At 37.2% G+C, this 17,734-nt stretch overlaps 1 protein-coding gene across 1 annotated transcript; it reads right to left on the bottom strand.

Moving 5' to 3' along the window:
- Positions 1 to 9,476: 9,476 nt before the first annotated feature.
- LOC109168047 (zinc finger BED domain-containing protein RICESLEEPER 2-like) lies at positions 9,477 to 11,674 on the bottom strand. The gene is made up of 4 exons (XM_019317101.1): positions 10,423 to 11,674; positions 9,786 to 10,375; positions 9,644 to 9,701; positions 9,477 to 9,565 (listed from the first exon to the last, which is right to left on the bottom strand). Exons 1-4 carry the CDS (start codon positions 11,672 to 11,674, stop codon positions 9,477 to 9,479), a joined length of 1,989 nt encoding a protein of 662 aa, XP_019172646.1.
- Between the last annotated feature and the right edge of the window lie 6,060 nt (positions 11,675 to 17,734).

Below are 17,734 nucleotides of genomic sequence, written 5' to 3'. Positions count from 1 at the left end.
GAATCTCCTCGTTCCTCAGGACCCGGAGCATCATCTTCTACTGACTTGACAGAGAGCCTGTGCCAGCTCACCCAGTTGACTCAGACTATCGGAGCCGTCGTGCTAAATGGGAACAATGGTGGCGGAGATATGTCTAGGAGGATCACGGGACGCAACCCACCGAGTTACTTAGGCCATGAGGATCCGGAGGTTCTCGAGAGTTGGATCCGTACGTTCGACAAGCTGTTTGACGTGGTAGGATCCCCGATGGATCAGCGAGTAGAGGCTGCTGTGTACTACCTTCAGGGGGAGGCCGATCATTGGTGGGTAATAGAGGGACCGACTGCTCAGGCGAGAGAGGGGTTTGACTGGGAGATGTTCAAGATAGTATTGAGGGAGAGGTTCTATCCGGAATATGTCAAGGCTGCTAAGTATGAAGAATTCTTGCATCTCGAGTAAGGAAGCTCGACTGTCCAGGAGTATCGTGCCCGCTTTGTGGCGCTATCTCGATTTGCTCCTACCTTGGCACCCGATGAGGCTAGTAGGGCTCGTAAGTTTATCCGAGGGTTGCACTATGATGCCGAAAAGTCATTCTCCACGACGAGGTTTGCTACGTTGACCGAAGCCTACAACGCAACTGCTGGTTACTCTAGGATTTAACAGTTGCATCGAGATCCCATGCAGGGATTGAAGAAAAAGAATGAGGGTATGGATTCACAATCAAACAAGGGGCACAGGTTCAATCCGACGAGCAGGTTTGACAACCGAGGCGGGGAAAGGAAGAATCTGGCGATGAGACAGGGAGTTAGAGCTGGAGGACCACCTAGTGAGAGGGGTACGGTGTGCTCGAGATGTGGCAAGGACCATCCTAGGACCATTTGTGGAGGGATGCCCGTGATTTGCTTCCAGTGTTGGAGACCGGGCCATAGAGCTACTACTTGTCGATATCCGAAGACGAAGGGATCTCATGGCACGATCCCGAACCAGCCACCCAGAGGTCCGATCAGTCAGGCACCGAATCATGCTATGGGTCGTGGGTATCCACCGAGAGGAGGTCCGCACCAGAATGGGAATCATGGACGAGGTGGAGCGCAGCAAGGACGTACCGGAGGAGCTGGACCAGGGAGGATCATGGTCATGGGACAGACTCAGGCTGGTAGCCACAATCTTGAGAAAGGTAACACTCTAATTTGGAATGAGTGTGTTGATTCTTGCATGAATGCTTAATTGGGTGTGTATGTTTGCGAAAGTTGTTGCAAGTTGTTGAAGTTGTGCTTAGTCTAAGATTTTGAGAATTTAAAAGTTAATTAGGATTGCTTTAGAGAAGGTATCGGCTTGAATGCTATGAATTAACCAACAAGAGATTAGACGAATGAAAATAGGTGTAAGTAAGAATGAAATCGCTGGAAAACGATTAAGGTTTAACTAGAAGAGTTGTTTACCGAAATAGAAGTGGAAACAGGAAAAAGAAAGAAACGACGAGAAAAGATTTGGATGAGAATTTAACTTACGTTGGAATTGGGACAAGCAAATCCCGGAAAGGATTTAAAAGACAAAGGGTTGACTAAGAAACGGGGTTTATTAAAGTCGAGGGCCACATCTAATTTTGACCCGATATGAAGATTTGACAAAGTCGGATGACCGATTGCAATTGGACCCGATTACCCGACCCGGGGGCGGATCTAGGCCACGGACCGGAGCAGGCCCTGTTCTGTTGCACGGGACGTTGTCACGGACCACGTTACGGTCCGTGACCTGAGGCCGTGTTAGCCTCGCTGACATCGGGCCTTGGGGCGGGCCACTTGGAGGGCCGCTGCCAAGCCCCACCACCTTTAACCCTCGATCAGTTTTTCCCCAAATCAGAGTGTTGAAATTCATCTTCTTCTTCTTCTCTATTGCACTGCTTTCTCCCTCAACCCCAACCAAAAACCTATCTCCTTCAAATCACCATCTTTAATCAAGGGAACTTCAAGAGTGTCTTCCACGAACTATCCTAAGTGCAAGAAAAATACTAGTTGGGTCATCCACTTCAATTTGAGCAAAATCAAGTCAAGAAGCTTTGGACTACAATGGCAAAAGGAAAACAACAAGTGGAGGGAACCAATCAAGAAGGCCCTACCTACTCAGCAATAGGAGGTAAAACTTATTCTCCTGAGCACTTTTCTGAGGATTTTAATAGTATACTGGAGAATTGGGGTTTGTTGAGGAAATTTTGTAGAATTCAAGAAGAAATTTATACATATTTGGTGATTGAATTTTATGAGAACTTGTCCACGAAGCATAAGAAAGGTGTGACTATGATTACCTCTAATGTGAGAGGTACAAAAGTCGAATTGACACCACAAAAGTTGTCCAATTGGTTTGACCTACCATTAGATGGACTGGACATGTATGACCGGGACGATTGGGTTGCCCATGAAGGTTTGACATACCATGAATATTTGATATATATGACTAGAAGTAGGGAAGAATTCCCTAAGGAATACCGCCCTGAGAGACCCACGTTGACTGGAGAGAGGAAGTTGTTGGTATTACTGATAGAGTAGTGCTTGTTCCCGTGTAGGAAAAACTCTACAATGATTGGTAGTTGGACTTGTACTATTGCTTTCATGTTGAGGTTTGGACGTGCGATAAATTTGCCAGTTTTGATCCTTAAGCACATGTCCTATTTTAAATCAAAGAACAGGAAAAATTTTCCCTACGATGTGATGTTGAGTTGGATTTTTGAGAAGATGAATTTGCCCGAGTTGGGAGAGAGAATACAAAGAACCACTAGAACGGCTTTGAATGCCGCCAATCTAAGATACTATGAGTTGTACCAGACCACTGATAACAAGTACCTGACCCTGGCCGACATTGCCAAGAAACCTTTGGATAAAAGAATTGCTCTTGAGGTTAGTTTGAATGTGCCACGAAGAATGTGGCCAAATGTTGGGATTGAATCTGGGCATATAGCTGAGGCTAGTGATGAAGGGAATGCTATGGGAGCCGATCTGTGACACCCCGAAATCCAAATTCAACAAAGGGATTAATTGAGTAATTAATCCTATTTCAAATTGTAATTTAATTCCTTAAATTCCTGAAATTTAATAGTTTGGGACTAGTAATTGACTATTCAACCCCCAAAGTCAAAGTTGTACATTGAGCTTTGTAAGGAGTTCCCTTGTTCCTTACACTTCCTTATGTTAGTAAGGGCATTCTTGACCTTTCACTTGTTGTTGGTAATGTAACCTAACCTAGTAGACCACCTTCATTCTATCTTTACACTTTTCTAAAAATCTAGCTCCATCCTCTCTCTAAAAGGCGAGTAGCTTTTCTTCCAAGCCAAGTTGGAACCTTGCTAAGACTTCAAGAGTTGCTTCCAAGATTCAACCTTTCTTATATTTGGGCATCTAGGAGGGTAAGATCTAAGTTCATCTTGTGTTTTTGGTTCTATCTAAGGTGTCTTTTCTTAAAGCTAGGATCTTTATGATCTTTTGGTTTGTTCTTGAAGTGGGTTTGGAAGGTGAGCCTAGTGAGGAGCTTGTTGAGGTGTAAAGTGAAGTCTTTAGTCTACAAGAGGTAACCCGTGCTCTACAAAACCTATTTTGCTTACCTATATGTGATTTCTTGGATTCTACATGTGTTTTGCTATGAAATGTGAGTGTTGATGCATGATCTTGTGAAAATGCATATCTAGAGCTTGTGTTTAGGGTTCTTGTGTGCCATTGCTTGGCATTTCCTTTGATTCAAGTCATTTTGTTGTATTTGGTGAGATTTGGCATGTTTTGGACTTGAATTTGAGTTTGGAGAAGAAAATCTGCGAAGTGATGAATTGTGGTACAGGGGTGTACCCGCGGGCGGAACGGTGGGTAGGGGTCCAACCCGCTGCCCACCCGCGGGGTACATTGGCCGGGTGACCTGTACCCGCGGGCGGAACCGCGGGTAGAGGTCTACCCGTGGGCCTACCCGCGGGTACACAGTGTTGGTGTTGTTTGGGGATTTGTTCCCAATGATTCTTTTGACTCGGTATTTGGTCTTTGGACTTCCCGTTATTCTTTTGTGGAACTATTTGAGTGTCTTCTTGATGTTTCGTATGTCTAAAACTATGTGGTAGGTATCCATGTAGGCTTTTGGTGTCTTGAATCGTGCCAAGTGTTCAACATTGTGTTTCATTGAACCGTGATGAGTCTTGTGTGTTCTTCAGAACTACGTTTGGTTTACCCGTTTGATAAGCATGCTAGTTCGGTGTTTAAATGCTAGCATGTGTGTTGTTTGTACCTTCCTATTTGTTGATGATAACTTGTATTATTCATCGTTGTTGTTGTTGGACTGTGATCCATTCCTTGATTGAGTATGGTTTCATATCTTCGTTGTGATCCGTTGATTGATTCCTGTTGTGGTGTGATGTGTGCGTGGCTTTACCTGAATTGCACGATTAGTGGTATGGGACACTAGTCACCAAGGTATTGCAGCGGTCCTCGTGGTGGCCGTGACGTGATTATGGAGTTGTGGCCTGAGTGATGGGTCCACGTGATTCTTGGGTGGCATGTGTTGCCGTGTGTGTGTACGGTACCCTCGTGTACTATGAAATTGGTGGTCTTGTTGGTGGTTTGTTGGTGGGGGACGACGGTCCCAGGAGGGAAAAGGTTGGACTAAGAAGTACAGGGGTCCTGGAGGTAATGGTTGGAAAGAAGATACAAGGTTGGGGGTAGCCATAAGGTTGGAACCGGGCATAAGGAAGGCATATCAACTCGTGATGGGTGATGTCACGAGGGCTTGTGTAGTCGTGGTTGTGTGTTCTCTTCTTGTGACGCGTGTAGTCACAAAGGCATGTGTTGCCGTTGGTCTTGTCTTTATCCTTTTGAGTTGTTGTTGTCCTTTGTGGTTTGGGATGTGTTCCCGTATCCTTGTTGAGAGTGTGAGTCTTGTGTTGACTATTGCTCTTGGTTTTGTACTTATATACTTATGCATTCCGTTTTTAAAATGGCTTTACAACTTATATCTTATCTATGTATGTTACTTCACATGTATTGGCAGGTTACCAGCATTATTCGCTGACCGGGCGTCGTCCCATGTTTTATTGTGTTCTTTCAGGTGATGTCTAGGCGAGTGCGCAGTCTAGTGCCTGTTAGCATAGCTTTTCCCGTTGGTTTTATGGCATGTGTGCCGATCTAGGTTTAGACTTTTGAGACTTTGGATAGTTGTAAACAATGCAGATATTGTCGTAGCGTTCATCCTTGTTGGTGAGCGTGGCATAACACCCCATGACTTGGATTTATGCTTATCTAGTTATCTTTTAGTCTTCCGCTGTGTTTGTTGTTTAGTTTTGTTATCTGCATGTTTAAGGCTTTTAAATAGCTTGTTTTTAGGGGGTGTTACACGATCAAAGAATAGGGATGAGTAATGAGGGAGCACCCGTTGCAGCCACCTCGTCAGGAGCACAAGAGGGTTATATGAGTGGACCTCGAGGACCCACCTACGAGGACTTGTATTCCATGATCAATAACCGATTTGACAATCTGAGTGCTCAAGTCAATTATGGATTTTTCAATTTTGATCAAAGGGCAGCGGTGATGGAAGAAAGAATGGGAATTGAGAATGTGCAAAGATGGACTCCCTACGGATGGGATCTAAGCTACATGCCGCCAGGAGGTTCTTCAGGAGGCTTTGATCAAGGTAATTAATTAATCTTTTGAGCTCAGTTAATAGATTCGTTATGTGTTTAGTTGCTTAGGTTTTTAGCTAAGTCGGACGAAAACTCAGAGGTTCCTAAACCTTTCCAAAATATCCCAACAGAAATTCCCAGTCTCTTTGTGATATCTTCTTTTATCATCATCATTATTCATTTTTCTTTCTCTCACTTGACTTTTAAGTTAGATTAGCTTAGAATTCTCTCTACCTTCTCTCTAGAATAGGGTAGATTTAGATAGCCACACTCACTCTTCAAAGGAGATTTTGCACTTGTAGAATGGATTTGGTTACTATTCCTTCATCCCTTAAAATTCATGCTTTAATTTCTCCATTTTCATCTCTTATAAATGCTAGATCTAAATTTCTACATGTGTGATTTCATATATATAATGTGTGGCTAGCTATTATATGAATTGGATTGGGTTTTCTTGATTATATGCATTTGTGTTCTTAAATCGATGAATTGATAAGATGATTGTATAATGCTTGACCTTGATGCTTGTGTTGTGATTGAGTTGTGTATGGTTTCTCTGTTCATTGAAGGATCCCAATGAGAAAGGATTATAAGAGAGTGGAATTGGCATGAGAATGTGATTCCACGTAGTCTCACTCTTTGACAGTTCTCGTCCTTCGATCCGAGAGGGCAAAGCCCGGGATGAGGCATAGGCTAGGTGTTTGTGAAAATGCCGTAGTCACTTAAGCGGCTCCCATTAGTAGTCTAGCATTGTACTTCGTTTTGTCTACCGTAGTATACCAAATGCATAAGATCAAGTGTTTTTCCATCCAATTCCCCGTTATATTCATTCTCATTTATTTTCGTTTTCTTCTCTTATTTGCTTGCACCTTTACTTACCTTGCATTCTAGCTCCTCACACTCCTTGTCATATGATAAGTGTTAAAATGTGTCACTTTTGTGGCATATTTAGAAGTTATATGTTTCTATAATTAGAGTCCTTTAAGCCTATTTTATTCTTAGAATAGCTTATTTTGATTAAAGTTAGGCACAATGACTAATTACGGTTACATTTGGTAAAAACAGCAAAATATTGACAATTCTAGGACATGTCGGCAACACTTCGACAATTTGAGCATATATGGATCTAGGGATGTCAAAATGAAGTGATTCAAGTGGCATTGGATTGGCATTTGAAAGAGCTACAACTTTCATGATGATCACAAAGGCTAATTCAGACATTTAGGCAGTCAGTGATAAACGCATCAAGATTCCCAGTCATGTTGGCGTCACGGCGTGATGACAGAGTAAATCGGAAATAAATGGCTTTTGGCGAGATTTTTATGCGAAAATTTCCAGATCTGATCCATTATTCAAAATATCTTCTTTCAATCTTTCTCTCACTAGAATTTTAGGATAGATTAGCTTAGAATTTCCTCTACATTCTCTCCAGAAATAAACTAGATTTTCTAATAGATCTTGGAAGAATTCCACATCAACTTGTAAAGAGGAGATGCAACTGGTGGCTTCTAGTTGGTAACAATCTCTATTCCAAGTTCAGTTTCTATATTCTAATCTTTTTGTCATTGATTGTGCTAGCTTGGTTCTCTTCTTTGCTTTTCCAATCTCGATCATGTGTGGCTAGTAGATCTAGGGTTGGATTTGATGATCTAGATCTTATGTGTGCTAGATCCATAATTGTTGTAGAGATTTGATGATGAAATTATGTCTTGATGCTTTTGTTGCGAATAATGTATTTTGTTGATCATTTCCTTGTCGGCCGGGATGAGTGAGGAATTTAGGAGAGTAGAATTGGCAAGAGATTGCAATTCTATGAAGTCCTACGTATTGGCTTTCCCCGCCCTTCAATCCGAGAGGGCAAAGCCCGAGAGGAAGCGTAGGCTAGGTGTCTAAGAAAATGCCTTAGTCATACTCCCAAAAGTGAGTCATGATTTCATTGTTTCAAATCCACCGTAGATCAAATCATGCATAAGTCTAGTGATTAAATCCAACTCCTGCTTTATTTTCTTTGTTTTATTGCTTTCTTATCTATGTTTTCCCTTACACTCTTACGCACATATGCTCTCACATACTCCTTGCACCTAGTTTTCTCTTGTTAATTCATTGTGACATGTGATTGTCATGCACTCTATTTACTCCAACTTGTCATCCTTGAGTTCGACACTCGGAGATTCTATCCTCGTTTACACTTTCCAACCTATTCCACCCCACTACAGTACAAGTGGATGTAAAAATCCAATCTGTCATCATACACCTTCCTAGCTTCCTATTGCACATGTGTGATTGTGTTTGACAAAACAACATTCAATTCCAAATTGTCCATCCATGAGACCGACACTCGGGAATTCCACATCTCCCATTACACTTTCCATCATTCCAACCCGCTAAAACTACTTCCTTCAGCAACTGAAGCAACCGAGGCTTCTTCCATCATTGGTTGGGCATCAGTTCGTGCAGAGGGTTGTGCCATTGCCTTGGTTGACATAGGTTGAGAGCTTGTACCAACTGCAGCATTCGTGTCCATGAACTGAGCATCAAATCATATTGTCTTATTGCATCCCTTAGCCTTCTATACTCTTTTTTTTTTTGTAGTTTCAGCAAGAGATTGTCTTTGACCACCAATGGTTGGACCCTTTCCCTTGGTTGGATCTGTACGAGCTAATTTGAAAGTAAGGACTCGTTCAATTTCTTCGACTCGGGTGTCCACATAGACATCGTCTGCACCCAACCATGCTAAGGCAAATGTTTCTTTGTTCCACATATGTTCCAATATCTCAGGAATGACAGCAAGACTGGATGTCCGCCATTTCTTCCATTCCATGACTCGTTGAAATTAGGGCTGTGCAGTCGGACGGATCGGACGGTTCGGATGCCGGAAATACTCCCCCGGTCAGATATCGGATTTCAAGTTTGACTACCCTATCCGTTTTTTTTTTTGTTGACTTATCCGTTTGGTTATTTTTATTTTCAGATGGGATCGGATCGGTCGGATATCCGATTGGTAATTCGGTTTTATAAGAATGTACAAATCAAATATTCAATTCATAGAACACCTAACTAATGAACTACTTAAGTACTAAAAACCACTAACTCGTAATTATTAACTACTTAACAGCAAACATAACATAAGTAAACTTATAAAACTGTAAACATATAATCAAATTAACAAAATTACAAGTTAGAACTTAGAAGCTAGTACTGAAACTTCAAAACATACAAATTTACAGCAGATTAGCTTACAACTTATTACAAGTTACAAATTTAAAACTTGTAATGAGAATTTTAATTCTTCATAGCAAATTAGCAAAATATAACAATCTTCTCCAAACTCCAAGGCAAGCAGGCAAGCATGCAACAACATCAGTCTCCAATCAGCACATCATCATTCAACATTGAGCAAAAGAAAGCCAGAAATCCAAAAGACCCAAACTCCAAAAGTAATATATGAATATATGATTAACATAATATAGAGTACTCTATGTCTCTATTACTCTATTCTTCTTCCTGATAAGTGAACACATAAAAACACAATAAGTTCAAAACATTTCAAGTTAGGATTGACACAAACTGTAAAAGATTAAAAGAGTGCTCAGATAGCTTTTTTTCCATATCAAGTTAGGATTGGGGGCACACTACTCAATGAGTACGGCATACACCACACTTCATATGCAACATACCAAACCCAATATTATATATTCAGATAACATGGTGGAAGCATCATCATTGCACAATAATGAACAGTTATACAGTTATAATTATAGTGAGTCAGAAGTCAGAAGTCACATTTAGACATTTAGTCAGTACTTATACTGATACCTGAGCTCAATGGCAGCAACATTTAAAATGTTACCTAGTCATGAGCACTTTCCAGTTCCAGTTCCAACTTCCCAACCTCATGAGGGACATTGATTTGAATCATTGATACACATACATGATGCACTGATACAAAGACATAAATTTATCATGAAATCAAATAAGTAATCACAAATTCAGATTTCAAAATAAATTAATGGAAACTGTAAACATACAACAATTGTAGGCATTCCAGTTCCAGTGCTGGATGTGTTGCACAACTCTGCAGTACAAATACAAAATGGAAATTAAAACTTAAACAATTAAACATTTAAACAGATACAAAATGGTAGTTAGAAGTATATACCTTCTCAATCCTTTCAACATCATCAATATTTTCTTCAATTGAGATTGGTTGATTGGTTAACCTTAGCCATTCTTGTGCACACACCAATGCCTCAACAATTCTAGGAGTTAGGGAACTCCTAAAGGCATCAAGTACCATTCCACTTGTACTGAAAGCTGATTCTGAAGCAACAGTTGATATTGGAACAGCTAGAATATCCCTTGCCATTTTAGATAAGACAGGGAACATTTCAAATTGCTGCTTCCACCATCTTAGAAGGTCAAATGAATCATCCTCATCCACAATAACCTCAGAGAGATACACTTCCAACTCAGTTTTTTTCCTAGACAAATCCCCACTCACCAATTTTTGCTTCTTAATCTGAGATTTCAGTAATGATTGAGGTCTCCCAACAGAAACAGAATCAGATATTGTTATTGAGGGAGAAGATTTGTCAGATTGTTCAACAGACTGGACAGGGAAGCATGCAACATAATCTTCAAACAACTCCTTAAGGCCAACAATAACCTTATCAAATATTGTTTTACCCTTGTCCTCACCATATAACTGGTTGAACTGAATGGGCATATACTCAATTTTGTCCCTAGGGTCTAAGATATTGCCATAGAATATCAAAAAATTCATTTTTTAGGCTCACCCCAATACTTATCAAATTTTGCCCTCATATTTTTACCCATCAGTTTAACACTATCTTCTGTAGCTTCCTCCATATTTTTCAACAAGCAAGACAAATCAGAAATCTCAGAAAAGAAGGTATTAGAAGTCACATACAATGATCCAGAAATCCTAACAGTCATTTCATAAAAAGATTTCAGAATCATAACCAAAGATTGAATGGATTCCCAATCTAAGAAATCAGGTACACTTCCACCCAAATCAGATTTAAATGAACTGTCATGATCATCATAGGCTTCAAATACCTTCTGAAACAATAATGCAGTATTAAGCATCATATATGTGGAATTCCACCTTGTAGGGACATCTAGACACAGAGAATTCTTAGCTTCCACCCCAATTAGATCAGCTAGTGATTTAAACTTCTGCAACCTAGCAGGTGAGCTCCTCACATACCTAACAGCATCCCTGACTTTCTTAACAGAACTGTCACATTCTTTCAACCCATCCTGTACCACCAAGTTAAGAATGTGAGCAATGCACCTCATGTGCAAATACTTACACCTAACAGCAATACAACCCCAAGAGCCCAACTTCTTCTTCAAGAATCCTAGGGCAGTGTCATTGCTGGAAGCATTATCTACTGTCACACTAAACACTGATTTTAGACCCCAGTCCAAAAGGCAACTCTCTAAAGCCTTTGCAATACTTTCCCCCTTGTGGGAATATATAGGAACAAATGAAATAATCTTCTTTTGCAGCTTCCACTCACTATCAATGAAATGTGCAGTTATGCACATGTAGTTTATTCTCTGGACTGAGGTCCAAGTATCAGTTGTGATACTTACCCTCTGACTGCTAGTCCTAAAAAACTTCTTCAAGTTGACCCTCTCATCAGAAAATATCTTGAAAATGTTCCTACTGATAGTCCATCTTGAAGGGATTTTAAACCTAGGACAGCAAACTAAAACAAACTTTCTAAAACCCTGTCCCTCAACAATCCTAAAAGGAAGTTCATCTAAAATAATCATCTCAGCTAAGGCTCTCCTTATCAAGTCTTGATCAAACACCCAAGTACCCAACACCCCTTCAGTTCCTTCACTACTTTGAGTTCCAACAGAAGAAGGTGCGGGTTGGAATGTAAGTAGGGACTGCCTTGTCTCCTTAGAGTGAGGATTTTTAAGGCAGTTTACCACATGAAGTCTGAGTGAAGAAGTCCCATGTTTCTTGGTCTCACAGCAATACACTTTTGCATAATATATACTGACGGGCATATTTTACACTCATATTTTAGGTACATCTTTATAATAATTTTGCATTAATTATTTAATATTATTTAATAATTTATTCTTTTTGGAGTTTAACAATTAATGAACTAAATATTGTACTAAATATATATATATATATATATATATATATATATATATATATATATATATATATATATATATATATATATATGTGTGTTACGTACTGTATACTAAATATATATAATAATTAATATATAAATATATATATATATATATATATATATATATATATATATATATATATATGTGTGTGTTACGTACTGTATACTAAATATATATAATATATAATATATAATATATAATATATATATATATATATATATATATATATATATATATATATATATATATATTATAAATGTAAGTTATGTTGTGGTCCAATCCATTGCAATTGAATTTATTAATCCTAACATTTTATCTCTTTCTTTCCTTTTGAATAGGTAAGCAGCACAACTAACAGAAGAAATCAGACATGCCACAAAAATAGGAGAATAAGTGGTAGAGGTTCATTAGGTTTAATTTAGAAAGTGTATAAATAGTATAAGTGTTTTATTGTAAAATGTTCATTCTTCCCCTCTCGATTATTCTTTAAAGTTGTTACCAATGTCCATTCGTGGCTAATTTCTTCTAGCTTGGCTTAGTGAATTGATGCCCCGGAATTGATTATGCTGTAAGATTATTTATTTATTTTTATTATATATGTTTCTATGCATTTGAGTATTAAATATTCTGCTAAAATTATTTGAATAGTTGTATCATTTAATTGCTAGGGAGGCCTACTAGTTATTTATTTGATATAATTATTTGCTATATTAGATAATGTTGTGCTACAAATTATTCTAATATTCAGTAGCAACTGAGGTTAATTATTGACGGCTTAGTGATAATTGGTCTCGGGTAGAATATTTTCCTAAATTAAATGCAACCGCTTGTGCTTGTGTTATTTAGTTTGTCGGTTTTCCTAGTTCCTATTGCTGCTATTAAATTAAATCTATAGCGCTTGTCTTAGATTATTTAGTAGTTAGGGGTAATTAAACCGCTTGTGCTTTATTTACCTACAACTAAGGGAAAACAGAAACGAAATAATTTCACGACAAATATTCAATTGCATATTAATTACTTTATTAATCAATGATCAGTGTTGAATTCCGGTGGTGGATCTTTACTAACCAAGGTTTCTTATTATAAGTGTTTTCGATATATTATTTTCATTGCTTTATTCGTTCAGTTAAATTACTTGTTTATTTAAATTCTCTTTTAATTTATCCTTATTCTCGATATATTCCAAACCCCCCTTCCTTTAATTTGAGCACATATTTTAAACTAGTTACTCCTCGTGGGATCGATCCTTACTCCCGCTACTACGTTTGTAAGGTTTTAATTTGGGAGCCTACGACAGCTCACCAAATTTTGGCGCCGTTGCCGGGGAGATTTTCTAGCTTATTTTGTGTTTGTTTATTTATTTAATTATTTATTTTGTTATTTGTTTATTTGTTTTTCATTTGTCCCAAAAAAAAAATTTAAAAAATCTTTTCTTTCGTTACTTTTATAAAATTGCTGCAATATATTATCTTTTTGTTTATGCCTATAACTCGATCTGCTAACAAAGAAGTCTTGCAATACAATCCAGAAATTGAAAGAACTGTACGCAGGTGGAGGAAACAAGCTTTGAGGAAATTAGAGTTTAGTGATCTGGCTACCGATTCTACCAACTCTGATTTAGAAGAGGAACCCATGGCTCAAAATCGGACCTTAAAAGAGCTTGGAGCTCCAAATTTAGATCAACAACCATTATGCATCACTTTCCCTGCTCTGGATGCTAATGTCCAATTTGAATTAAAATCTGGATTAATTCATCTTTTGCCTTCTTTTCATGGACTTGCAGGTCAAGACCCTCACAAGCACTTGAAGGAATTCCATGTGGTGTGTTTAAGTATGAAACCCACTGGGGTTACTGAGGAACAAATCAAGTTGAGAGCCTTCCCCTTTTCTTTGAAAGATTTAGCGAAGGATTGGCTATATTATTTACCCTCCGGAAGCATCACCACATGGAATAACTTAAAGACAGCGTTCCTTGAAAAATATTTCCCAGCTTCAAGGGCGGCCAACATTAGAAAGGAAATTTGTGGTATAAGGCAAAACAATGGAGAGTCATTGTATGAATATTGGGAGCGTTTCAAGAAACTATGTGCAAGCTGCCCACACCATCAAATTAGTGATCAATTACTCATTCAGTATTTTTATGAAGGACTTTTTCCTATGGATAGAAGCATGATTGATGCCGCAAGTGGTGGTGCTTTAGTTGACAAGACACCGGACGCTGCGAGAACTCTAATTGCAAACATGGCTGCAAATTCTCAACAGTTTGGAAATAGACTTGTCCAACCGTCTAAGCAAGTGAATGAGGTAAATATTTCTGCTCTTAAGCAACAAATTTCTGGTTTAACTACTCTTGTTCGTCAATTAGCTGTAGGCAATATGCAAACTGTAAAAGCATGTGGAATTTGCTCGGTAGTTGGGCACCAAACTAATGCCTGCCCAACTCTTCAAGAAGTTGAACAAGTCAACATGGCTGGAGGTTTTCCTGGACAACCTCAAGGTAAGTATGATCCATTTTCTAATAAATATAATCCTGGATGGAGGGATCACCCGAACCTTAGCTATGGGAACTCACAAGGGAACCAGTTTGTTCAGAATCGTTCCAATTTTCAACAGTATAGACAACAATTTCCTTCCAGCCAACAACCAGCCCAAAGCTCTAGCTCAGGTATGAATCTAGAAGATATTGTTAAAACTCTTGCTACTAACACTTTGCAGTTTCAACAAGAAACACAACTATTCCAACAAGAGACAAGAGCTAGTATTCAAGAAACAAAGGTTAGTATTCAAAACTTAGAAAGGCAAGTGGGCCAACTAGCAACTACGGTAAGTCGGTTGGAAGCACAGAGCTCTGGCAAATTACCCTCTCAAATGATCGTTAATCCTAAAGAGAATGTAAGTGCAATTACTGTGAGAAGTATGTCGCTGGAAAAGAATGTTGATTTAGACAAGGAAATAAGTGCAGGTAACATTGCCAATAAAGAGAAGTCCCAAGGTAACCTTTCTTCTTTTTCTGATTATGAACCAGTAGCCCCTTTTCCTCAAGCTCTTTTGGAACCAATAAGAGGAAACTCAAATAATGATTTATATGAGACATTTCGTGAATGTGAGGCTAATAAACCATTTTTAGATTCTATGAAAAAGGTACCTCGCTATGCAAATTTTCTAAAAGAGGTATGCACATTGAAAAAGAAACAAAATAAAGGAGTTGATGAAGTGAAAGTGCACGAGAATGTCTCTATGGCTAGTCAAGGCAATCTTCCTGAAAAGTGCAAAGATCCAGGTATGTTTACTATTCCGTGCATGATAAGTGGTGTGAAACTTGAAAATGCTATGTTAGATTTAGGAGCTTCTATTAATGTTATGCCATATTCTGTGTATGCTTCTTTAAATCTTGGACCCTTGAATAAATCTAGTATAATAATTCAATTGGCTGATGGATCTACTACATATCCTAGGGGTGTGATTGAGGATTTGCTTGTTGAAGTTAATAACTTGGTTTTTCCTGCTGATTTTTATGTACTGGATATGGAAAATGATAATAAAATTTCTCATATTTTGTTAGGAAGACCATTCTTAAAAACTGCAAAAACTAAAATCGATATTCATAGTGGTATGCTTACAATGGAGTCTAATGGTAAACTTGTGAATTTTAGTATTTATAATACCATGAAATCTCCTAGTGATGATAATTTTGCAATTTTTGTTGATTCCTTGAAACTTGTTAAATTTAATACAATTGCTTCTATTGAAAATAAAGAAGAACCAAATAATAAATCATCTTTGAGTCCTAATCTGCATGAAGGGGCTATTTTTTTGAACAATCATAATCATCGAAGGTACTCAAAAAGGCGATGGAAATTTAAAGAAATATCATAAGTCGAGCCAACGACAATAAACAAAGGCGCTGCTTGGGAGGCAACCTAAGGTGTGTTTGTTCCATTTTTATTTTATTTTATTTTATTCCCTTTTTCTGCATGTTTTTATTCAACATTGGGGACAATGTTGGTAATAAGTGTGGGGGAGGAGATTTAGTTTTATTGTTTGTTTGATTAATTTAGTTTTATTGTTAGTTTGCTTATGTAAAAAAAAAAATTATTATTATTATTTGTTTTCTTATTTCAAAATTTTCAAAAATATTTTACTAGTATTTTATGCAAAATAAGTATTATTTTGAAAAAAAAAATTTATTATATTTTTTTCCCATCTTGGAATTCATAACATGATTGAATAAATAGTTTGGCAAATTGTGATTAGTTTGTTAGCATTTCCTGTTTGATATGTAGTGGCTATATTAAGTAAGCAATAAGCCTGTGAGATTTTGAGCCATTGACTGACACTTCGGTCTCATTTTCTTTCTATTGTGCGATTTCTTTCATAATTTTGTTTCTCTAGAACTTGCCTTGATTCTCTTTTAAAGCTAATTATACCATGCATGATTCAAATGTGATTAAGGCCATTATTTGATTTTGAGCCTCACTAGCCAAATAACCAGTTTGTCCCATGATTTATTTTCCTTCGTTAACCCACTTTGAACTTTATGGCCATTCTTTTCTTTATTTTGAACCACATTACAAGCCTTTTATATCTAAAAATAATACCTTCACCCAGTTGAATAACTAGTTGAGCAAATTTTGAATTATTCTTGTAATCTACGTGAGGTTGTGAGGAAGAAGTGTGGGGGAGGTCACTTTCTTGTGTTAGTATGATTGAGAATGAGGTGTGTTGTATCTTCATTACCGATTTGTCACTGGTCTTCTATGAAAAAAGAAAACGAAGACAATTCATGATTCCAAAAAAATATGGAAATTGAAAAAATGAAAAGGGAAAAATGGAGAATATATGTTTGAAAAAGAAAAATATTGCTGAAATAAATGAGAAAGAATCAGCAATTGATTTTGAGTTGAAGTTACTTCTAAATAAATGAAGTAAAGGGAATTCTGGTAATACTGAGGAAACATTCTATACTTTTGAGAATGATAGGCATGTTGGAGCCTCAATGGGAAATGTTTTGAGTGAAAAAAAATTGAGGGTGTTAGATTAATTGTATTTATTTTGCTCCTCTACTTTGAAGGTTTTATTTAAACTACTTTCCTAAAATATTCCCTATCTTAACCCTAGCCCCATTACAACCTATGGAAAGTCCTTATGATTTGTGTCATGCATGACTTTTGTGGTGGTGATTGAGAAGATATGCAAGCCTATGGTAGAGCAATTTTATAGGAATGAACATGAGTGACATCTATACCCATCAAACACTTGAGTGATGAGTCACATTCCTGTGAGGGCTTACTTATTTAGTTTTCTCCATTTTCAAACAGGGAGCTAACTTATTAATTGCAGGGTGCTTCAGATTGTTGTTCATGATATGTTATGAGTTTTGGGAATTTCATTTTAATTTACTTCGCAAATAATATTTTTGCTTGGGGACAAGCAAACGTTTTAGTGTGGGGGAATTTGACGGGCATATTTTACACTCATATTTTAGGTATATCTTTATAATAATTTTGCATTAATTATTTAATATTATTTAATAATTTGTTCTTTTTGGAGTTTAACAATTAATGAACTAAATATTGTACTATATATATATATATATATATATATATATATATATATATATATATATATATATATATGTTACGTACTGTATACTAAATATATATAATATATAATATATAATACATAATATATATATATATATATATATATATATATATATATATATATATATATATATATATATTATATAATATATAAGAATACATACTAATATATATATTATGTACTAGCAAATATATATATATATATATATATATATATATATATATATATATATATTATAAATGTAAGTTATGTTGTGGTCCAATCCATTGCAATTGAATTTATTAATCCTAACATTTTATCTCTTTCTTTCCTTTTGAA

The sequence above is a fragment of the Ipomoea nil genome, unplaced genomic scaffold, assembly GCF_001879475.1.
Source record: "Ipomoea nil cultivar Tokyo-kokei standard unplaced genomic scaffold, Asagao_1.1 scaffold3172, whole genome shotgun sequence".
In the NCBI taxonomy this organism is placed as follows: Eukaryota; Viridiplantae; Streptophyta; class Magnoliopsida; order Solanales; family Convolvulaceae; genus Ipomoea; species Ipomoea nil.
The sequence above is the reverse complement of the archived record's forward strand: the minus strand, read 5'-3'. Positions and strand labels throughout refer to the sequence as shown.

What these genes read in the sequence shown, in the direction of transcription:
- LOC109168047 (XM_019317101.1), bottom strand. Translation starts at nt 11,674, where the DNA reads ATGCCCGTCAGTATATATTATGCAAAAGTGTATTGCTGTGAGACCAAG. An exon ending in AAAATTTGATAAGTATTGGG is followed by an intron (nt 10,376 to 10,422) that starts GTGAGCCTAAAA and finishes GCAATATCTTAG; the next exon opens with ACCCTAGGGACAAAATTGAG. An exon ending in ATGTTGAAAGGATTGAGAAG is followed by an intron (nt 9,702 to 9,785) that starts GTATATACTTCT and finishes TTTGTACTGCAG; the next exon opens with AGTTGTGCAACACATCCAGC.